Source organism: Syngnathus scovelli, chromosome 5 (genome assembly GCF_024217435.2).
Source record: "Syngnathus scovelli strain Florida chromosome 5, RoL_Ssco_1.2, whole genome shotgun sequence".
NCBI classification, from domain to species: Eukaryota; Metazoa; Chordata; class Actinopteri; order Syngnathiformes; family Syngnathidae; genus Syngnathus; species Syngnathus scovelli.
In genome coordinates this window covers 1,912,718-1,934,553 of record NC_090851.1, presented here as the reverse complement: position 1 = coordinate 1,934,553, position 21,836 = coordinate 1,912,718, and the positions used below count along the sequence as shown (strand labels likewise).

General features: G+C 46.1%; 3 protein-coding genes across 9 annotated transcripts in view; 2 read left to right on the top strand and 1 right to left on the bottom strand.

Annotated features, from left to right (window-relative positions):
* The window catches only part of tma16 (translation machinery associated 16 homolog), a 240,789-nt gene that overhangs the window by 56,775 nt on the left and 162,178 nt on the right, over nucleotides 1-21,836 (top strand). The gene's annotated exons all lie outside the window — the stretch shown is intronic.
* The window catches only part of lrba (LPS-responsive vesicle trafficking, beach and anchor containing), a 95,194-nt gene that overhangs the window by 1,569 nt on the left and 71,789 nt on the right, over nucleotides 1-21,836 (bottom strand). For 4 of the 6 annotated variants that reach the window (XM_049720214.1, XM_049720213.2, XM_049720217.2 and 1 more), the window contains 9 exons: nucleotides 21,619-21,771; nucleotides 15,513-15,680; nucleotides 11,799-11,888; nucleotides 10,695-10,887; nucleotides 10,123-10,197; nucleotides 4,837-4,992; nucleotides 3,477-3,644; nucleotides 1,886-1,987; nucleotides 1,624-1,820 (listed from right to left, as the gene is read on the bottom strand). In XM_049720214.1, the coding sequence (XP_049576171.1) occupies nucleotides 1,624-1,820; nucleotides 1,886-1,987; nucleotides 3,477-3,644; nucleotides 4,837-4,992; nucleotides 10,123-10,197; nucleotides 10,695-10,887; nucleotides 11,799-11,888; nucleotides 15,513-15,680; nucleotides 21,619-21,771 (1,302 nt within the window). The remainder of the gene's footprint in view (nucleotides 1-1,623; nucleotides 1,821-1,885; nucleotides 1,988-3,476; nucleotides 3,645-4,836; nucleotides 4,993-10,122; nucleotides 10,198-10,694; nucleotides 10,888-11,798; nucleotides 11,889-15,512; nucleotides 15,681-21,618; nucleotides 21,772-21,836) is intronic. The other 2 variants (XM_049720218.2, XM_049720219.2) reach the window with 1 other exon arrangement.
* LOC125968807 (zinc finger protein 271-like) lies at nucleotides 5,527-9,461 on the top strand. Of its 2 annotated transcripts, none has more exons than XM_049720239.2 (3): nucleotides 5,527-5,691; nucleotides 6,178-6,287; nucleotides 6,490-9,461. In XM_049720239.2, exons 2-3 carry the CDS (start codon nucleotides 6,185-6,187, stop codon nucleotides 8,505-8,507), a joined length of 2,121 nt encoding a protein of 706 aa, XP_049576196.1. In that variant the 5' UTR covers nucleotides 5,527-5,691; nucleotides 6,178-6,184; the 3' UTR covers nucleotides 8,508-9,461. The 2 variants fall into 2 exon arrangements, with proteins under 2 accessions (XP_049576196.1, XP_049576197.1); XM_049720240.2 differs by having other exon boundaries at nucleotides 6,137-6,287.

Below are 21,836 nucleotides of genomic sequence, written 5' to 3'. Positions count from 1 at the left end.
GGCAGCCTAAATCAGAGCGGTGTTGTGTTTGTGTGTCATTTCCCGAACGCGGAATCGGGAGTTCTGGTTCCCATCAAGCGCGGGCGGGCTTAATTGCCGCCGTTCAACATGGCTGCTGATCACCAGGCAACGGTTCATATTTCGGGTTCTTCATGGTTCTGTTTTTCGCCCATACTGTTTTATATAAAAAAAAAAAATGTGGTCCAAACTTTTTCATTTGATATTTCTTATATGGCATAAGTATTTTTTTCCCACACATTTACTTCCCATGCAAAGCGAGTAAAACCACATGTAGAGGACTTTCCTTTGTTGCAAGACGTCCTACAAGGTGTAGAAAATGTGGAAGTCATCCCCCCCCCTCCTGCCCAAAGCCGCCCGCTGTTCCAGACTGGCTACAAAGATGCGCCCCCCGCTGTGAGGCTGACATTTACTCTGCTTTGCTTGCTCGCTGCAACGCAGCACGGCTGGAAGTACACAAATCAACGACGACGCTCGACATGGCGCATTTGGTTCCTTGCAGGTGGCTTAAGCAGATTAAAAAAATGTAGCATCCAACAACACTGCAACTCTGCTTCATTTTATGGCTCTTTGGGGTTTTTTAACGTGGAAAAGCAACAAATTAGTGTTTCAATTTTCCATCTTTTGGATTCAAAATGACTTTGCGAGGTCAAAGGTCAGCGTTCTGACACGACTAATCTTCTAGGAGTTACTACACAGCGTTTCTGGTTTTATTATGAATGTATTTTGGAGTCCGCGACCTCGCCGCCGCCCAGCAGGAGGCGCCGCGCCAGCAGAAGAGGCAGACCGCCGACGCTCGCTCGTAAATCTGCGACCCCTCAAGGCAAACGTCCCGTCGCCCGGCGGGAAGTAAGATGGCCTCGCTGGCTCGTATGACTCCACGAGAAACCGACGCTCAAATTTTTTCAACTTCTGGCAGGTAACGAGGGGGAGCGAAAAAAAAGTCGAGATTTACGGCGCCGTTAAGGTCCCCCCCGTTGAAACGAGGGCTTCTCAAACTTTCTGGGTTGGAGGGACCCCTCACTGGGGAGACGTTTTTCCAAGGACCGCCTTGTGAAAATGCAACAAGAATTAAAAAATAAAGCCGACTTTGGACGCTGGCAATGACATATGTCAGCCGCCATGTTTGCAGCGCCGCGCCGAACACGTTTAAGGGCCGACAATCAGCAGAGGCTCCTAATGGGAAACAGACGTGTGCGCGCCCGGCGTACATTTACATTTCCCAGGCCAGAGCGGAAACAACGGGTCGGGCCGGGCCAAGGCGGTAGCTGCCATCTCCTGTCAAGAAGGGAGGAAGTCTGAGAACGGAGGGAGGGGGGGGGAGTTAATGGCGTAGGTGTCCGAGCCCGACGGCAAGTGTGGAATGTTGCCCCGTGCCCGATGCGAGTTGACAACGAGCGGCACCCATCAAAAGTAGCTTTTCCTCTCTGTGTGAAAGGGCCCCGAGGCCTTTCCTTTAATCAGGGAGACTTCCAGCTAAAGCTCCCTTACACGGAACCCCCCCCCCCCCCTCCTCCTGTTGGCCTCAGGAAGTGACATAATACAAATCGTATGGCACGTAGTTATGACGTAATGTGTTAATGTAAACAAAGTGCGCCGACTAACCTTAATGCTGTCGTCCACCTGCAAGTGTCTCAGCAGCTTCCCGTTGACACTGAACACTCCGAATTGTCCTTTGTCGTAGTAGATGACGCAGTGGCCCTCGGCCGAGGCCTGGATGAGGCGTGGCCGCGAGCAGCCCTCCGGACCCTCCAGGGTACGTAGGAGGTCTCCGTTCATGGAATGGATCAGGCACGGGCCCTCTGTGTGAAAGGAAGGAGGGCAATTAAAAGGAGCTTGGCTAAAGAGATTGCGCAACGTGGCTGACCTTTGCACCCGCTGATGACCAGGCCCAACTCGGCGCACACGCACGAGGACGTCACTTCGCAGTCGTGACCTGTCAGGATGGCTCGAGGTGTGGTGATGCCCGCTGAGGAGAAGGAGGGACGGCATCATTACATTTCTTCCATGTCTCAAGTGAATTATGTAAAAAGGAATCATCTAAAAGGGAATCCATATTGTTGCTTTTTCGAGCGGTAATTGAAAACTGGTGTCATTGGCAGCCATTTTTAAATGCTGTCATCTCTTTGATGCCTCCCCATTTGCTGGCTGCAGATGTGCACATGTTGCACGCAGACGATGAAGAGAACCAAGCATTTATTGCCGTTTGTTTTGGCTCGAGCTGAAAGAAGCCCTACCAAAAAAAAAAAAAAAACTGAAACAAAGAAACCCTCATTTCCTCTGAGCTAAATTTGGACTTGACTGACATTTGTAATCATTCACGTCGTATATTTACATTGAGGACATCCAGTCATCAAGTGCAATATAAGACTTTTCCTGTGCCAATACTGGAATGCACATTTGAATTTGAGCCTTTCCCACATTTGAGCTTTTTCTTTTTTTTTTTGAAGACACTAAAACGCAACAGTCAAGTGTCATTTCCCTGTGTGACCAGTCGATGGCGACGTTGTCTGACGAATCGCTGCAGACCGCAATTCAGCCAATCAGAAGCCTCGGTGTCAACATCATCAAGTGTTCGTGATGCACGGCGAGAGACGTTTGTGTACATTTGCATGAGCGGTTCAGCTTCTTGGAAGAGACATGAAGCCAAAGTGAGGCATTACGAGCCCGAGCGTGTTTCATTGCGGTCTGTTGGAATGAGGCATATAGTAGCATGAAAATAATGGAACATGTCAAAAAATGTCAACTAAACAACACAAACAAAACATTCACACGGATATTTCGATAAATGTGATGTCATCCATATTCAACGAGCGAATTTGTAACATCACTTTGCGTGTTCGTCAGGCAACCTAGCCTGGGGTGATTCACGTGCGCGCTATGCTTTCATGGCTGCTAATCCCACATGTTCTGCAGAGAAGCCGCTAAAGTGACATTTTTCACTTTTATCGAGCGGGTGACCCCCCTCCACCTCTTCTCGGGCGGTGCTGAACTTTCATGTGCCAAACGGCGACCCCCCCCTTCCATTCCCCACCAGAACGTCACGTTTTGAACGTCTCTAAGTGGCCCTCACTTTCACTCTGCGCGCACACACACATTGCGGAAACTCAATCTGTGTGCACCCACCCCTCCCCTTCCCAGTCACATGAAACTAGTTGTTACTTCACAGAGAGAAAAACCGCAAATCACAACATCAGTTGGGACTCAGTAGCAGGAGTAGTGCCCCACCAGATGGCGCTATTCTTTCCATGGAGTAGATGTTTGATTGCGGTAATAGTAATATAAAGTGCTAGCAATATCTGTAGTTTTTAAAAGTGACGCCAATTTGAAATTTGAGTATTGACACATAAAGTCCATCCACAATTTGTCTTTGCGGGCCACATAAAAGGACGTGATGGGCCGCAAGTGGCCCCCGGGCCTTGAGTTTGACACCTATGAACTGGATGAATTCAACTTACTGGCGGGGCTCTCGCCGATGCTGCTGAGCTTGCCGTTCCAGTACCACAGCAGCAGGGTGGCGTCGCGCGAGCCCGACAGCACGTAGCAGTCGCCGCCGATGTACGACTCGGAGCGGGCCAGGCACGTCACCACGTCGCGGTGACCGAACACGATCTGAGTCAGTTTGCCTGCACACAAAACAAAGAAAATAGTTTGTCTTGACAGGGGTCCCAAAGTGAGGTGTCCCTAATGTTATGGCACGTGAGTGTCAGCCCGTGATGAGATAATAGCGGGACGTCACGGCGGCTATGTTTGCACTTTGTCACGGTCTGTCTGCTCGCGGCGCAACATCAACACGAGCGCTCCGACTTGCGCGAGAATAAATATTTGTCTCGCGTCTGCGCGTGCGAGCGAGGGGCTAATTGCTGTCAGATTTCAGACCCCTCCATCGACCGCGGCTCCGCCGTCTAATCCTCATTACGGGCGACCTCGGCCCGTCAAACTCTCTCTTGACATTTGCGCCGGCCTAAAAAAAAAAAAAAGTCGGCCTAATTGAGTTGTATCAGCGTGAAAAGACGAGTGTTATTAAAGAGGGCGGCCTTGAAAGCGAGCAGATAAAATGTTTGACATCTTGATAAACACCAAGGTGACGCTATTGAACGCACACGCACACACTTTAGACACTTGCTCTCTCTCATACTTCACTCACTCACTCTCACCGACACACAAACACGCGCAGGCGCACACACACGCGCGAGATTGAATGCGGGAGCCTCCATGTAGCAATCAGCTCTGTGTAATTGTTAACCCTCCTGTTGTGGAACACGTAGAGGGGGGGAGGGGGGGGGAGGGGTCCCCCCTTTCGGCGTCAGCTGTTGAGCGTGTGCGATTAAACTGTGTTCCACTTGTACACCCCCGTGGCAGTCGCACAATAGAGCCATCCTCACGCACACGCCACCTCTATTAAACATGCGAGGAGGGGGAGCGTGGCCTGCTGAAATTGATTCCGAGGCGCTTTGCGGAGGATTGCGAGTGCAAACAAGTAGAAGAAGAGATGAGGCCCGGCCGGGACAGTTTCATTTAGGACCCCTGACCTCATTCCTGATGGCTGTATTGGCCAGAACCAACAGTAGGCAAAAGATTAGGAGCAGCGCTCGATGGAATGTACTACAAAGTGCAAGGATGAAAAATGATCTCGTTCACCGAAATTAGGTCAGCAAAACATTCGATTAGTTTGAATAAAATATCAAAAGGCGCACGTCTTGTGCTTGATCATTCCGTGCTGTTGGGTGTGACCTAAGGATGGCGCTAGAGAGCACATTTGCCTTTTCGGGTTTGTTCCGTTTGCGCCATTTTGCCGCCGCGTTTGAGTTAGCCTACCTGTGTCGGTGGAGTAGACGCGGAAGCTCTTATCCCAGAAGCCGCAGAGCAGGATGAAGCGATTATCGGCCGTCACGATGAAACACTGCGAGCTGATCTGGATGCTCTGGTCCAGGAGGTCTGAGATCTGCCGCCGGTGGCTGCCCATGTTGCTGGCTGAGGAGGACGCAAAACCCGTCAACACAACATTCATAGTTCCACATTTAATCACTTTTCTGTACATATTGTATCTTTAGCGCATTAGCATCCTTGCTAGCCCCGCGGCTCGCCTCACTTAGACATTTAGTGCTTTAGCTAAATTTGCTATCGAGCGCTTCGGGCGCAATACCAGCTCAGTGGCCTAGTAGTAGAGTGTCCGCCCTGAGGCTGGAAGGTTGTGGGTTCAAACCCCGGCCGGGTCACACCAAAGACTATAAAAATGGGACCCATTGCCTCCCTGCTTGGCACTCAGCATTAAGGGTTGGAATTGGGGGGGTTAGATCACCAAATGATTCCCGAGCGCGGCACTGCTGCTGCTCACTGCTGCTGCTCCCCTCTCCCCCAGGGGATGGATCAAAATCACATGGGGATGGGTTAAATGCAGAGGACAAATTTCACCACACCCAGATGTGTGTGTGACGATGATCATTGGGACTTTAACTTTAATAAACCACGCCGACGGTGGTGTACACTGCCGCTAGAGGGCATCCGGGACCTCACACAAATGACGTCATCATTACGTGACCGGAAGTAGATGGTCGACGATAGAACCGCACATGGTTTAAACACTGAAACAGAAGCTAATTGCCTTGTATTCGGCTGCATCAACTTATGTGGGGAATCGTAAACATTAGCTACACTAAAACGACGAAAGAGGTAGGTTACGACTATGGACCTAAGTTGTCACGTTAGCACCGTTATTTGTAGTACTGCTTGGCTACAATACAGAAGTGCGACCCGCTGCTTTTAGCATGGTAGCTACCACAGTGCTAACTTTATGATATTTAGCTTGATTATCCTCGACGAATGTTTGATCTCAAATGAGCCATCATCACATGCTGGTTCTTGTCTGTACCGAAATGTCTGTTGAAATAATTAGATGGTGGAGCTCCTGTCGGCTCCTACATTCGTTAGCGTTGCTACAGCCACCAAGTCCCCTCCCTCCCTTTAGCCTTTGTAACCAGGGCAACCTTCAAAACATTAAAAAGGGGAGCCAAAACAGAAATAGCTCAGAGGTGATGGAGAATGTAACTGAAACGCTCTCTGTTAGTTCTCCATGTGAGTAAAACAAATACTGGTCGTCTTCTCCTCTTTGTTTCAGTGTGTGAATTAATGTCTGTTGCTTCTTCGACCTGATTGCAGCGAGAAAATGGTTGCAAGGACCACAGCAAAGTCCGTGGAGGAAAAGGACGGTAGTCGTCAACGACTGGAAGCTCTTTGGCTGCAGCCTTATGTTGTGTTACGCAGAGCAGGTTAGTCGACGTCTTACTGAGGAAAAAAACGATGTTCTATTATGAATCCTCTTCCAGTGTTTATTTTTAGAGGAATCCTATCAAAATCATGTGTGATAGGCAGAATCAAGAAGTCCTTGTATAGGTTTTACCAATTTCTCTTCAACTGTAACTTTCATTGTTAATATACATTGATATGATGTGTGTTTGTCTTGCTTTGCAGACATCAGTGAAGCCATTCATCCTGAGCAGCAGGAGCCAGAGCGACCTCACGTTAAAGAGGAAGGTGAGGGCAAAGAGCTCCATCACTTCAATGAACAAATGGAGCAGGTGTTTCTTTGCACCATAAAAGAGGAGAAAGAACTGGAGCAGCCTTGTAATAAAGAGAAGGGGGAAGACTCCTGCGACATTAAAACAGAGGGAGAAGACACCTATGACGTCAAAAAGGAGGAGGAGGAGGATGCCTGCAAGATGCCATTGACTGGTGTCCCTTTCAAGAGTTTAGAAGAGAGTCAACAGGAGGTGAGCAAAGAGGTGGAGCTTCCAAGCTGCAGCTCAAGTCAACAAATGACCAGAGAAGGTGATGGAGACCACTGTGGAGGATCACAAGCAGCTCCACCATCAGAGAGTTATGACGTGTCGTCACATGTTCCTGCTGCAGCTGAGTCTCAAAACCAACATGGCCAATATTCCCAGTGTGGATTGGTTTATGCTAATAGCAAAGGTTTGAAAGAGCACACAAAGAAGAAGTTTTCCTGCTCAGTTTGTGGCCAAATATTCAGTCAGAAGGGAACCTTAACCAAGCACTCAAGAACTCACACTGGCGACAAACCCTTTTCATGCTCAGATTGTGGGAAAAGATTTGCACGGAAGGAATACTTAAATATTCATACAAGAATCCACACTGGCGAGAAACCTTTTTCATGCTCAGTTTGTGGGCAAAGATTTTCACAGAAGAGATCCTTAGAAATTCATACAAGAACCCACACTGGCGAGAAACCTTTTTCCTGCTCAGTTTGTGGGCAAAGATTTACAGTGAAGAAATCCTTAAAAAATCATACAAGAGCCCACACTGGTGAGAAACCTTTTTCATGCTCCGTTTGTCACAAAAAATTCAGTTGTAAGCAGCACGCAAAAAGTCATGAAAGAATCCACTCTGGTGAGAAACCTTTTTCATGCTCCATTTGCCACAAAAAATTCAGTCGTAAGCAGCACGCAAAAAGTCATGAAAGAATCCACACTGGTGAGAAATGTTTTTCATGCCCAGTTTGTGGCAGAAGAGTTTCACAAGAGAAGTTAAAAATGCACATAAGAACCCACATTGGTGAGAAACCTTTTTCATGCTCCGTTTGTGACCAAAAATTCATTTGTAAGGAATCCTTCATAATGCACACAATGGATCACACTGGTGAGAAACCTTTTTCATGCTCACTTTGTGCCAAAAGATTTTTACTAAAGCGAAGCTTAAAAAAGCACACAAGCAGCATCCACACTGGTGAGAAACCTTTTTCTTGCTCAGTTTGTGGCAAAAGATTTTCACAAAAGCAAAGCTTAAAAAGGCACACAAGCATCCACACTGGTGAGAAACCTTTTTCATGCTCCGTTTGCCACAAAAAATTCAGTAGTAAGCACCACGCAAAAAATCATGAAAGACTCCACACTGGTGAGAAACCTTATTCATGCTCAGTTTGTGACCAAAATTTCATTTGTAAGAAATCCTTCATAAAGCACACAATGGTTCACACTGGTGAGAAACCTTTTTCATGCTCAGTTTGTGGCAAAAGTTTCTCTGAGAAGGGAAACTTAAAAATGCACACAAGAACCCACACTGGTGAGAAACCTTTTTCATGCTCAGTTTGTGGCAAAAGATTTTTAGCGAGGGGAAACTTGAAAATTCATACAAGAATCCACACTGGTGAGAAACCTTTTTCATGCTCAGTTTGTGGCAAAAGATTTTCACAAAAGCAAAGCTTAATGATTCACACAAGAACTCACACTGGTGAGAAACCTTTTTCATGCTCAGTTTGTGGCAAAAGATTTGCACTGAAGGGAAGCTTGAAAAGTCATACAAGAATCCACACTGGTGAAAAACCTTTTACATGCTCACTTTGTGGTCAAGCATTCTCTCACAAGGTAAGCTTCACCAGGCACACAGGTACCCACACCTATCCCTCAGCCAGTTGCCAAAAAGTCTCCATTGAGAATTCCGAGCGTATTGGGGAGATGAGCAACGATCCATGAAGTTCTCACCTTCTATTTGAGCAGACTTTATGCATCAATGATAATTCTATCGTAAGTACCTTTTGATTGAGATGCTGAACTCCTTTCTTTTACTCCAGTGAGAAGTTCATATTTTGACTTTAGAAATGAATTTGGAAATATAGTCATGATCATAGTTTGGTATTTTTCATTATACTTGATGTTTATTTTGTTTTTAGTTGTGATTTTTTTTTTAACTGTAATTAGTTTTCATTCATATTCAGGGCTAGTTGCTTAGTTTCTATTAGTGTTAAGGTTTTTTTTGGCTTTTCATGTGCATGTGGATCAATAAAATGAAAATAAAATTCTTTTGAAATATGATTCGAATTTCAGACATTGGATCTTCTGTCATTTGTTGTTTTAGTCTCTATTTCTGTTCTTGCAAAGTGATGTCCAGAGCTCTGAGCTGCTTGAGGAAACCCGATGGCTCCTCTTAATGGAAAAACAATGTGTCATTATCCAATGAACTTTATGCTATTAACATCTATTCGAGTCGGGGTTTTGCAGCCCGGGCGCCGAGAGGCTGAGTAACGACGCAGACTTCACTTCTCGCACTTTGCTGACACGCTCTCATCCTTAAGAGGAATCTTTGGGTTTATATTATGTGACGGATGAGTCCATTTGGAATGTGGGGGTGTCAAAAAAAAAACACGAGAGAGCAGGTGTCAGGAGCGCCTTCAAAAAAAGTGAGAAAGGCCAGCGGCACCTGTAGCGAAGGCTTGACGGTTGTGAGGATTCGCAGGGCCGCTTTTCGGAATGTTCCATGTGTAAATGCTGATAAGCGCGAGATGGGTAATTCAGTACAAGTAGAATGAACCATTTTGCTAATTCACATTATTATTTGATGCATTTGATTTTAGCATTTAAATTTTTTAAAAATGCGTTGATGTGATTAAATGGCATGTGGGAGTTCAAAAGCTATTTAAAAAAAAAATATATATATATATAAAAATATATATAATATTATATATATATGGCTCTGGAACTTATTCCATGCGATAAACCCGGGTTCACTACGTTATTAAACGAAGAACCCTTCAATCAAAAATGAAGACATGAATTTAAATACAGCTCTCTCTCGAGAGAGAGATGGTGAAGGTGTCCCTAATAAAGTGACTGATGCGTGTCCGCAATGTGAGGAGAGTCTCCCGCCCATGATTGCGGCCCATCTCCACCGCTCCTCCTCCCCCCTCCTCCTCATCAACAAGTCGTGAAGGATGAGAGGCGGCCATATTTGTCCTGACAGCCCGTCGTGGGCGCGTTCTCAATCACGCATTATTACCGCATTCGTATTCATTGCGGCTGACACGCGTCCTTTTCCCGGCGCCCAAATTAAAGCAAAGAGGATGCATTGGACGGGGGAGGGAGGGGGGAGGGAGGGGGTTATGGAAAAAGGAGAAAGGACGGTGGCGGTGCTTGATGATGAAATGCCGGGCCGAGGCCACAGCTCATTGCATTCCAATTTGCATGCAAATGGCGGCGCACGCGCGAGAGCGGGGCCTATATCACGCAAAGACGAGCGTCGTGAAAATCATTTCATGCACGTATGAGCTCGTGTGGCGTTGGCGCTTTTGAGAAGAAAAAAAGGGAAGCCTACCGACGAGAGGGTCGATTTCCACAGGAAGTTGGTACTGCTGCTCCGCCGGCTGCTGCGCCGTCGAACTGGGATGACCTGGAAGGACATTATGAGTTAGGTCAGATGCCAAACGGGCCGCTTGACTTCATCCGATTAGCCGTCACTTTCACAAATTTAGGAATATCAAATTTGATATTCTTCTCGCAGTGTGGGACGGCCCGGGAAGGAATCCGTCTCAGCTGATGCGTGGAGGTGGACGTTTGGCCAAATGAAGGCTGCTAGGAGTGTCACATTTGAGCCATTTGCACGCAGTCAACTGTCGGCTAAATCAAAGGTCATCCTCCACCTCGCCGCGAGAAGATGAACGGGAGGGGACGGCCAAAAATTATTCCGTGGTCGCAGAGCTTGGGAACGACGATGGCGGCGGGAATCCCGTTAATCAATAAAGGCAACAATGGAAAAGACTCTCAACTCAAATCAAAAAATATAGTTGGAATGTGGAAATAAATAAAATAAAAATAAATAAAAATAAACAAAAATAAATAAAAATAAATAAAGATAAATAAAATAAATATCGAAGCAAGACATCTGACCTGTCAGGCCGTGCCACTTGTTGACAGCGAAGACGCGGCTAGCGGTGACGGTGATAACGGCGGGCGCCGTCTGGCCCGGCTGCGTATTGGCGGCCACGTGACTCACGGGCGAGTTGGACGGGAACTTAAGCACCATGATGACGTCCTGCTGCATCTGCTCCGTGAACATCATCGGCGTCTGCAGGAGAAGATACTGTTCAGGTGCCCCCCCCCCCCCAACAAAACAGAGGGATGGTGGCGACATGCGGATATGATGACGATGGAAAATGGGAAATGTAGTTTTTATGGAGAAAAAGAGAAAAAGAAAGAGCGTTAGGATAGGATAGAAAAAGTCACTTGTCAATGCCAGCAAGAAACAAAACTTTGAATTGGGTCAAAGGACCAACAAGCAAAATCACACAGGAAGTCGGTCGGCCATTTTGGTTTGAAGCAGCATTTTGCTCCCCCTCGCCAGGAGAAATTAGATCCGTGTTGAACATGAAAGAAAATCCACTTGATGCGCCTGATAGCCAAGCAGGCACACTGACAGCGCCATTAGCGAGCACTCACATGCCGACACTCTTTACAACACACTCAAAGAGGCCAGGTTAAAAGACTCGAGAAGGGAAACAATCTTGACTTTGCAAAACATCTCCTTTGAATTAGCTCTTGTGTGAAGCGCCGAGTGTGACGTGTGTGTGTGTGTTTGTGGTGGTCGGCGGGCAGCTGTCAGCACCACAGGGACACCGCGCTAATAAGGACTCAAGGGGGTTCGGGGCCCATCACAGGCAGCCGGCCCCCATTTTTTGGCCCTTAAAAGGCGGCCGCACTTGACGTTTTTTTTTTTTTTGCAACTCGGGCGGTGGGAAATTGGCAAGGTGGGAAAAGACCATTAAAAGCCAAGTTCGATCCACTTCATCATCGTTTTGACGTAGCGTGACTGCTTTCCCACGTTTGAAATTTTAATTCGACCGTCTTTACGTACGTTACATCTATTGCTGATGTAAAAACAAAATTGAATGTGGACCAGTGAAACTCTTTCTTTGTGAAACTTTCTTTTGGAGCATAATAAAGATTGCAAAAGAAGTCGAAAGAAGTTTTCGTTATCGGTGCAAACACACTTACCACTTGCATAGCCGAGCTTCGGGGTGTGTGCGGCTCGATGAGCAGCTGGCAGGGGGTCTGCCCGAAACTTTGGATTTGAGACTCGACAGCCTGCAAAGACACGGCGAGCGTCAGCATTTTCGCTACGCACACCTCAATTTCATCCTACACGCGTGGGAAAGCGGAGGGCGGCGGCGTGCAGGCTGCTTAGGTGGCGCTAATGAAGAGGTATAGGACCATAAATGTCAGAGTCGACGCCGGCCCAGCAGCCTCTGGACATCATCATGGCGCTCAGTTTCAAATTCAAAAGCAGAATCACCGCAATGAGTGGAAGCGACTCCTCGCAGCCAATCTCGATTGCGGTGACGTTTACGAGGTCTCCGCCGCAGGTCAGCGCGTTCCCGTCTCATGCGCAGGTGATTATGCGGTGCGGGGCCCCGTCGCCGAGGCCAATCTCTTTTGAGGGCGCTGGCCCGTGTCTGATGAGGCTTTTCTATATTCTATACATTTAAATGGCGGCGACGCCCTTTGACGACGCCGACGTGGTCGCTTGATTTACGCTGCCACTCGACAAGACGGATCGGCGTGTCAAACATGACAAATTTATGCTAATCTAACACAAAGGGGGAATAAAAAGATGGGGGATTTCAAGGGGGAAATAAATAAATATAGATTCAGACCAAATTTTTTTATTAAAGCTGATTTGAATATTTGCGTGTAAATGGAGAAAGTCACCAGCTACAATTTTTTTTTTTAATTGGCAATGCAATTTATTATGATGTCATAAGTATGATTTTATTTTATTCTATATTATTGTCTTATACTTCTAATTTATTTTTACTTTTTATACTTTTCATTTATTTAAAAAATAACTTAAAAATTTAGAAACATCACCTTAAATGTTATTTTTAATCATAAATACATTTGTAATTTAACTATTATTTTATTTCATCTTTATTTTACTCATTAAATAAAGAAACATCAATCATTACATTTGACAAATACTTCAAGATAATTTAAAGTTTGATAAATAAATGACAATAACAAATAAAAGAACCTTAAAATCACATATTGCTAATTTGTTTAACTGACTTCTCATTATAATTGTAATTTAAAAAAGGGAAAATTATTTCAACTCAGCCCAAGTACGTTTAATAAATTAAAAAAGGCAAATCACTAAAAGCTAACTAAAACTACTTTTATATTTAAATATTTTGAATAATCAAAATAAAATGTATGACTGCCTTTCACTTGACGGCCTGTGGCCATTCTGTTGCCACCAGTGAGATTTACTGTAAACTACCCAAAGACTAAATAAACAACCCGTGGTATATATATATATTTTTTTTCATTTCCTTGCCGAATTCCGCCGAGTGTGCGCAATTGCGACGAGGCTGCGCTTGGTGAGAAGTTGCAGGATTTTCCCGTAATCACCAGCGAAAGAGGGGGAAGCCCTGCGCGGCCGTGAGAAGGCGACATCATCGACTGCGTGCTTCTCTTTATTTGGTCAGAGGCAACACAGATGTGCATTAATGCGTGCGTGCGTGTGTGCGTGTGTGTGTGCGCACACGCAGACTCCAAGCAGAGGCACGACAGGAAGTAATCATGCTTCTGCAGCGGTCTCGGCAACATTCCCTAAACTGAGCTGAGATATTCCAAACTCCATGAGCGATGGAAAACACACACAATCCTGTCCGTTTATGTCCATGCCTTTATAAACATGTATGAGCCAATCGAGAGCGTGTGTATATCTCGATAAGGACCAATTGGAAAACCTTTCTGTCTCTCTGAGGAACTTTTTGCATCTTACGCAATCAAGGCATCACCAAACGTCCTTGTGTTTGAATTGGGCCAGATGGGACCTGGCAGCAGCAAAAAAAAAATACATAGCCAAACCAAACGGAGCCACCGGGATCACGCGAGCCACTTCCTCGGTCAACTACTTCTTCCTAGCAAATGTGCGTCTCGTCGCCGTGACAAAGACCAGCCTCCGATAAAAACCGCAAGCGGGGCTCAAAGCTAGCTTGTCGTCGGTCGGGTAACGGCCGACCCCGCCCTTTGTTGCCTGTTTGACGAGGCGCAGGCCCCCGCGACGCCACTTCCGCCCGTAAGGTCGAGCTTAAGAGCGCGAGGTTGGGCCGGCCGGACGGCATGACAAGCTGTGCGTTTATTTTACTAATTAAGGCGCTCAGGCTAAGGACGAAAAAGTGACACGTGAAGGCTCGCAGAGACGTGCTAGGCCGAGACTGGCCTAACTTTTGTAATGGAATGTAAAAAAAAAATCAAAACATAAAAGAAAATGATTAAAATATGAAATAAATTTTTGCCAAAATATTTGACCAAAATTTATGAAGCAAAAACTACCTTAAAAAAAGAGAGAAAAAAAACCCAGAGGGCTATCTGAAAGTATGCTAACACCACCATCTGACACCCAAGCTCTTTTTCGACTAAATAACACGCACCAGCCGCTTGACGCTACCTCAAACGTGTGTGCATGTATTTATGATCCGCAAAAATAATGAAGAAGCACTCATCCATTAAACCAAAAGTGTGTGTAAAGGGCTTGGACCGTGCATGTGTGTGTGTGCAAATGACCGCCACGGCACGGTCATGAATCTGCATGCCTGTGTGTGTGTGTGTGTGTGCGGGGGGGGCGCTATAAGGCCAAAGCACATCTGGATGGGAATTAGGGTGAATGAGGTGATAAATCAAAGATGCACCCCTGGTGCCCGTGAAGCTGCACTCACTGAGCATGAAGGGCATCTGAAGACGTTCGCCATCTCCTTGTAAAGCGGCAAACTCATCTCCGTCTTGCTCAAAAGAGCGTCGCTTGAATTATTAGTCGTGCTGCTTTCGTGCAATTACAAACGCATGAGTGTGTTTGGAATTGTGCTAAATATAAATTGCCTAGCCTTTTCCTGATAAGCATAATCGGTTAACGTTTACAATTTTGGTGAACGTTAAACACGATGTTAGTGGAAATTATTACGGCATTAATAAGCCTTCTAAATGCATTTATTTATTTATTTGTTTATTTATGTATGTATTTATTTATTTATTTATTTATTTATTTTTAAATTGAATTATGTAAGCCATTTTTTCCTGTTCGCGGTGGGGCTCGGTCCATATTTTAATTCTGTAAATGTGTTTGCATAAAAAAGTTCTCCGGGTTGAAGGAATATTTTACAAAGATTCTCCATCCCACCAAAAAGAGCTAACGATGCCCGCAAGATGATTTTCCGGCTGGCGTCACGCCGCCATTTGATCTCGCATCAGATTGGTGAACTTGCTAGGAAGTTGTCGGCGAGACTGCATTTATTTATTTTTTTTCTTCAGAGTTTGGTGTGCTTCGCTTTCGGACTTGGAACGCAGGCCATGAATAATGAATGAGCGCCACGGCGGAGGCAGCCGTCGGAGAGGAAGACTCGGTGGCAGAGTGCTTGGCTCAGCGAATCTCGCATTGTTCATGCTTGCAACCCATTTAGCGTTGCAACTAATGGCATCTCCATGAAGTTCCGACGCGGCGAAGGGACACATGCTTTTATAATAATCACATTGTGCATCCATTTGCTCTAATGCGACTGACTCAGCGGGATCTTCTTGTAACGCAAGACTTTATCACGGAAGGTTACTCGGCTGGCGTACCTTCTGACATGAGTTGATATTTTTCTTTTCATCCAAAACGTGAATATTTTAATTCACAAAACGCATGGTGGGAAGCAAATAGGGTCTCACCTCTCTCAGCATGGGGTCGGTGATGGAGCTGAGGTTGACGGCGCCTTCGTAGGTGAGATAGTAGAAGACGTTGAGGGCTCGGGCGGCCTCGGGTCCCTGCTGCTTGTAGCCGAAGATCAGGTCGATCCACTGGTGCAGCTGGCATGACACAAACTCGCTCTCCAGAGCCTGCAAGGCAACATTGGCAGATCTCAAACACGTGCAGCTGTTTAGGTTAGCATTACGCTAGGTTAGCATTACGCAAGCAGACTAGCATCAGATGAAATTATTTGGTTTGATGTTTAAATATACAATAATTATTCCCCTTCTGTTTTGAGTATCTGTTTTAGAGTTTGACTAAGAGTGACCGTTAGCTTGAAGCAAGCACTCTTGGCCTCTTGTTTGGATGATTTGTGTGAAAATAAGCACTTAAGGGGACACTAAAAAGTGTTTTTTTTTAATCAATTTAAATGTTTTTAATGTGTTTGGTTTCTCCACATTTCACTGGTGAGTTCTGGAAGTGAAATCAAGATGATGACACGACAGATGCGCGCCATCGTCCCTAAACACGTTGATCATGTCGTTAGCGACGAGCGGTAATTCCTTAAATGTCGTCAAGTCCTCGGAGAGCGCCGGTGAACCGTTCCTGCGGCGCAACCTGCCAATAATTTCTCTAACGAGCAAAAAGCACCACACGTCCATATCTGATCATAAGGGGGGGACGTTGGGGGGGGGCCTCGTCCCATTAAAGGAACTCTTGTCGTTCATTAGGGAGGCATTGCGAGGCGGCCGTCTTTGTTCTCGCCTTTCCCGAGCGCGCGGCAAAACAGCGAGACGTTTGCCGCTTTGCCTCCTCATTAGCCAGCCAAGGAGGGGAAAAAAACATTTATGGCGGTCCTCGTAAAAAGAAGGCAATTGTGTTAATTTGTGTAAAGCTGTCGGCGCCACAAAAGCCCCTCTAAGCACGACCAAATTAGAATGAGACAGCCCTTGATTGTCATTGCTGCCTTGTGTCACATTAATTTGCGGCAAAACATTAGCCGGCGTTGCACTTAAACGGCAATTTATATCATTTAAATTTTTACGGCCAAGCCGCAGCGCATCCCTCACTTAAATGTGACTTTGTGACAGCTCATTCCGTCGCTAATTCGTCCCCAATCTCTTAATTACTTGCTCGCAATCACATAAGAAACCGCGGGGAGAAAACAGGAGAGCAACTCTGGCGCAGACCACTTTTTTTTTTTTTTAAAGTGTGTGCGCTATTTTGTTTTTAAATCACTTTCAAGAACTAGTTTAAAGGAAATTCCTTAAAGTAATTCTTCAGACGGGAATGCTTAGGAAAATCAACTTTACGTAGCTTAATCGATTTATCCTTCTCAAAGTTAGAAACAAAGCCAAAAAAGAGGAATTGTTTTGTCGAAAGTATTGCTCGGCAAATGAAGATAAGGTTCGAGTCTGTGCCAGGTTTGGGTGTGTTGCGTTGAAGGAGCAGAAGGTCTGGGCCAGATAGCGGATTCCTGAGGTGGGATGGAGTGGCCCCTTCACCAGAAAGCAGGCGGGATTATTGATGGGCCAATTAGCATCCAGTTTGTGTGCCACCCTCATCCGCAGGGGCTGCTGAGATAATTAATGAATAATTTAGCAGCCTTTATGTAAATTATGAAAGGGGCCGAGGGGGCGTTGGAAGTCGCCGCGATCCCACTTTACTATTGTTTCATATTTGACAAAGTGGGAATCGAATTAGTCATCGGCGGGGCGATTACCTTCACAAACAAACATCAATATACAGTGTATGCATGATGAGCTCATTAATTGCAAAACATTTGGTCATTAGAACAAACTGCCAAATAAAAGAAAGAAATATGTGACTGACATCGGTAGTTATTTTTTGTTGTTGCTCGGGTAAACCGGCTTTGAATTTGTTTGAAAATCCCACAGGATGCTACAGAGACAAAATGGCCACTTGAAACCAAAATGGCCGACTTCCTGTGTCTTTAGGTTGAATGGCCTTTAAAATGGCACTTTACTTGGCCCATGAAAAAGGATGACAAAGAATTTCGAGAGTTCAATTTCAAGCATTTGACACAATTTGTAAAAAGCTCCACACGGGTCCGGGCTCCTCGTATTGAAGACCCCTGCTCTTTAGATCAGTCCTATCTTTTTTCCAAATCTCAAGTGTTTTTTCCTTCCAGTCGCGGAACAGGGCCGTCTCCCAAATGCCAATGAAAATACACCCAAAAAACGAACATGCCCAGACTGTGTCAGATTACTCGAATTATTTTCCCCTTTGAAACATAAAGCATGTCGCCGGACCAAAAAAAAAAAAAAAAAAAAAACCCAAGAGACGTCTGCAGACGGACACTTTGACTGAGTCGCTGTCAAAGGCCGACACTTTACAGACACCATATTTTCTTTTTTTTTTTTTCCTCAAGACACGAGATCCTTCCCATAGATGCCAAGATACTAAGTGATCAGTTAAGCAGCTGGCTGACACTTAGTTTTTCTTGATCGTGATCTCAAAAACGTCACCTTAGAAGGCTTTTTTATTTTCTGTTATGAGAGACTGTGATCCTTATTTTCCTTCTCAAAAAGTCTGAAAGGCCACCAAAGGATCTTTGTGTGATGTTTCTGAGCCTCATTGTGGTTTGTGGCTTTGCCGAATGGGATTTATCTTTAGAAGGTGAGTCATTAAGTCAGGCCGAAGGCCTGTCAAATAGAAAAAGAGCAAATTATGAACCAATTACACATTCCGTAAATACCAAAAGATGAGTTTACAAAAGTACACTGTACTTAAATCCAAATAATTTCTCACTATTAAGTACAACCGACCCTTTTTAACTTTTCCTTCCAGGTCAGCCTTCATATTTCCTCACCCCCCCACCTTTCTGCTATTTCTTCCAGAAATCCGATCTTCGGGATCAACTCCGTGGACTCGCCCCGGCCCGAAGGTTGACAAGCGCTCTGATTAAAGGCCTTATTAAGTCGCTGTAAATGAGAAGCCAACTGTCAACCGAGAAGCCTGGACCGAGGGGCCCGCCTCGACACGGACGTAAGGAGGGAGAAACTTTGAAGCGGTTGTTTCCGTTCTTCGCATGCGAGGACCGCGGATTGGGTCTTCAGGTCACCTTCTAACCCGCTTAGCTAATTAGACAGGTCACAACTGCAAGAGTTGTGGCGGTGGGTCAACGGCGGCAAATTGAAACCCGAAACCTTCCACCGGCTTCTTCCAGTTGAAGAGAAGCCTCACGAGGAAAAGAATCCCAATGAGCGGTGATTGGGCCAGTATCTCGTCAAAACAAAGACGTCGCGTCAGGCCAGGGTGAGCTAAGTGGTCCAATTTACGGCAAAGGGCAAGAACGTAAACATCGCTGATTGGGGAGTAAATGGGCCAAACCAACGGGAGTGACTCAAGTTTGGCGGTAACCAACACCGATTTTATACTTCTCCAAAAAACTATATCAACATTTGGAAGAGAGTTATGATCTCATGGAGGCAGCATAACCAAAATTGCAAAATCATATTTTCCCTTTTCCAAACTTCTATTATCTGTCGCTAAACTGTGCTAACACTCCAGCTACTGCTTAGCTTTCACCTTTGACGTTCTTGACGGACTAAAAAGTTCAACAGAAGCCACTAACACGACTTGTCCGTTGAACAGACGTCCAGATAAGGACAAAGACGTAAGAGAAGAAAGGAGTTTATCCGGGAGGATTGAAGAGAAGGACAACATTAGCGAGCCGGCATGTCAGCGGCAGTAGATCAGCGCATTTCTCAGGCTCTCCCTCCGTGATGTCACCGCAGAAAACGAGTGAAATATCGGGAAGGGGGAGGCGGGGGGCTCGTAAAAGGCAGTAAACATGTCCTCCCCTGCCGTCGGACGATCCTCCTCCGGCGAGCGCCGTCTGACATTAGCCAGAGCACGGCCGGCGCCTCGCCACGCCGGCCCGTTCCCATCGCGCTGTGGCGATTAGCGTGAAGCTAACGGGGAGGGCTACTGACACTCACTCACTCCGTCAGCGCATAAGTACGTCTTGCGGTGGTTTACCTCAGCGCACACGTGGGGAGCGCCGAGAAACTGACATTTATGCGCAAGCTTGGATAAAGGAGCAACGTAAACAGATGTCACATGACGCTTCATTATGGATGGCCGCCGCTGGGAAGTGTGGGAAGAAATGCGGGAGCTACTTTCACTTTCTGTGGAAAAAAAATAGGCCCACTTACACAGTGTAATCTTTTTTTTTCCCCTTCATAGTTAGAGTTGACAGTAAATGTACATCAAACTCCAACCTGGATTGGTTTCCAGTCAATCACAGACAACCTTTCACGCTCACGTCGACAACGAGTGAGAACTTGATGGTGGGACAGGGCTGCCATTTTGGAAATGTGCTTTGCGTCATATTAATAGGACATGCGTCCAGTGACGCTTCAGAACGGTCTTTGCGGTTTCAACAGCTGTGAGTTGCACCGAATTCCCCCCAAAAGGAGAAACATCATTCCAAGCATGAGATGAATTCAGAAGATAGGAAAGCGCACGAACAGATGAGGGGAAGCTCCTCAGCGTCAGAGCCATCACTCACTTGTCTTGACCCTTCAACACCAGCAAAAGGTTCTCCTTCTGAAGACGCAAGGCATGATTTACAAAGCGCGCAACTTATAATGGAATACCCTTGCGTATTTGTACCCTGTGTGCGGTTTGTTGGTCTGTCAGCACCGGGACAAGAGCACAATGTGGCCAAATATGAACGAGGGAGCGGCAAATTTGGGACGTGTAGAGTTTGACTATTTTTGACAGGAATGGTAAGACTTCTTTTACCCTGGGAATATGTTTTGAATTATTATCAATCGGTGTCTGGTTTAAATGACCCAGAAATAGATTACAAACACATACTTAAATGATCTTTCCCCACTTAAACTTGATCAAACGTGAAGTAATAACAAAACAGAATGTTTGTGGTTGCTTAAAGTTCAAATCTCGACGCTAGCCGTTAGCATTCCCTTTAGCCTGCTAGTTTAACTATATCAAACATGGAGTAATAACAAAACAGAACGTAAACAGTTTTTGGTTGCTTAAAGGTTAAAGTTCAAATCTCGATGCTAGCCGTTAGCATTCCCTTTAGCCTGCTAGTTTAACTATATCAAACATGGAGTAATAACAAAACAGAACGTAAACAAATACTTTGCGGTTGCTTAAAGGTTGAAGTTCAAATCTCAATGCTAGCCGTTAGCATTCCCTGCTAGCGTGGGGGCTCCTGTTAAGGCAACAATGGCCGCTTAGCTGCTGTGTGTTTCCATACAGAAGAATAACAAGAGACATGCGCAGCGTATCCGTTCCAGCGGTCATAACTTACGTTGGATTACTTTTATTACCCGGCGAGAAGCTCTCGCGGCTACAAAAACAAGCTGCCGTTTGGCATGGCCCGCGACGGCGACGACGACACTCCGCGCAATCCTTTACTCTGAGAGCCTTTTAATGGCCTCTCCAGATTGGACCTTAATTAGCTGTTAATCATCTCGGGCTCATAACCGCGAGTGGAAGACGGCGAACTGGAGTGTGTATATGCGTGTGTGACTAAATCCTTGTTGCGGTGAGGCCATTAGCGCGCCTGGCAGCCAAAGTGAACCAAAGAGCCCATTAAGTCCTTCACTCTTGCGTCTCTCCTCAGTGCCACGCTCATCCCTCTCGCGACTGTGCCAGCTGACACCCTCAAATGCCAGCGATCCGTCACCGCCGCCGAGGCTGTCCACCCACGCAGCCGTACCTCGACCTCATCCTCTGCCATCATTTGGCCTTTCTTTCAAGTATTAAAAACCGGGCTATCATCATCGAGGGTCCCTCAAACAATACTACGAGGGTCCGAGTTTTAGTACCGTGCAAGCGCTTTGAGGCATGAAAAAAATACAACACAAAAAGCATGCAGATGGACACCCCCCTCCCCCGAGAAAAAAAAAAAGACATTGCATGATTAATGATTGGGGTCTGGTCATATTAACCGGCTGGTTAGCAGGTCCCAGTGGCCGCAGACACTGAGAAGGCTGAAGTACCCACAATGTAGCCCGTCAGGAAATAACAATGTCGTTTTGAGTTACCATTGAATTCATTCTAATTACGTTCCTCGCCGAGGCTTACCTGCCGATTGAGGCGCACAAACTCCTCGGGGGTCTTGGCCCAGGGGGGCAGCTCCACGTCCGACACCGCCGTGCCGTCTTCCATCACTCCCAGGTTGTACGAGTTGGTGTTGACGAACATCTCAGGGAGGTAGTAGAACTCTGGAATCAGCTCCTGCGCCGGGAACAAAAAAAAGGATTGTTTTATTTGCCGTCGCAAACAACACATGTACGACGGCG

What these genes read in the sequence shown, in the direction of transcription:
- LOC125968807 (XM_049720239.2), top strand. Translation starts at nt 6,185, where the DNA reads ATGGTTGCAAGGACCACAGCAAAGTCCGTGGAGGAAAAGGACGGTAGT. An exon ending in TGTTGTGTTACGCAGAGCAG is followed by an intron (nt 6,288 to 6,489) that starts GTTAGTCGACGT and finishes CTTGCTTTGCAG; the next exon opens with ACATCAGTGAAGCCATTCAT.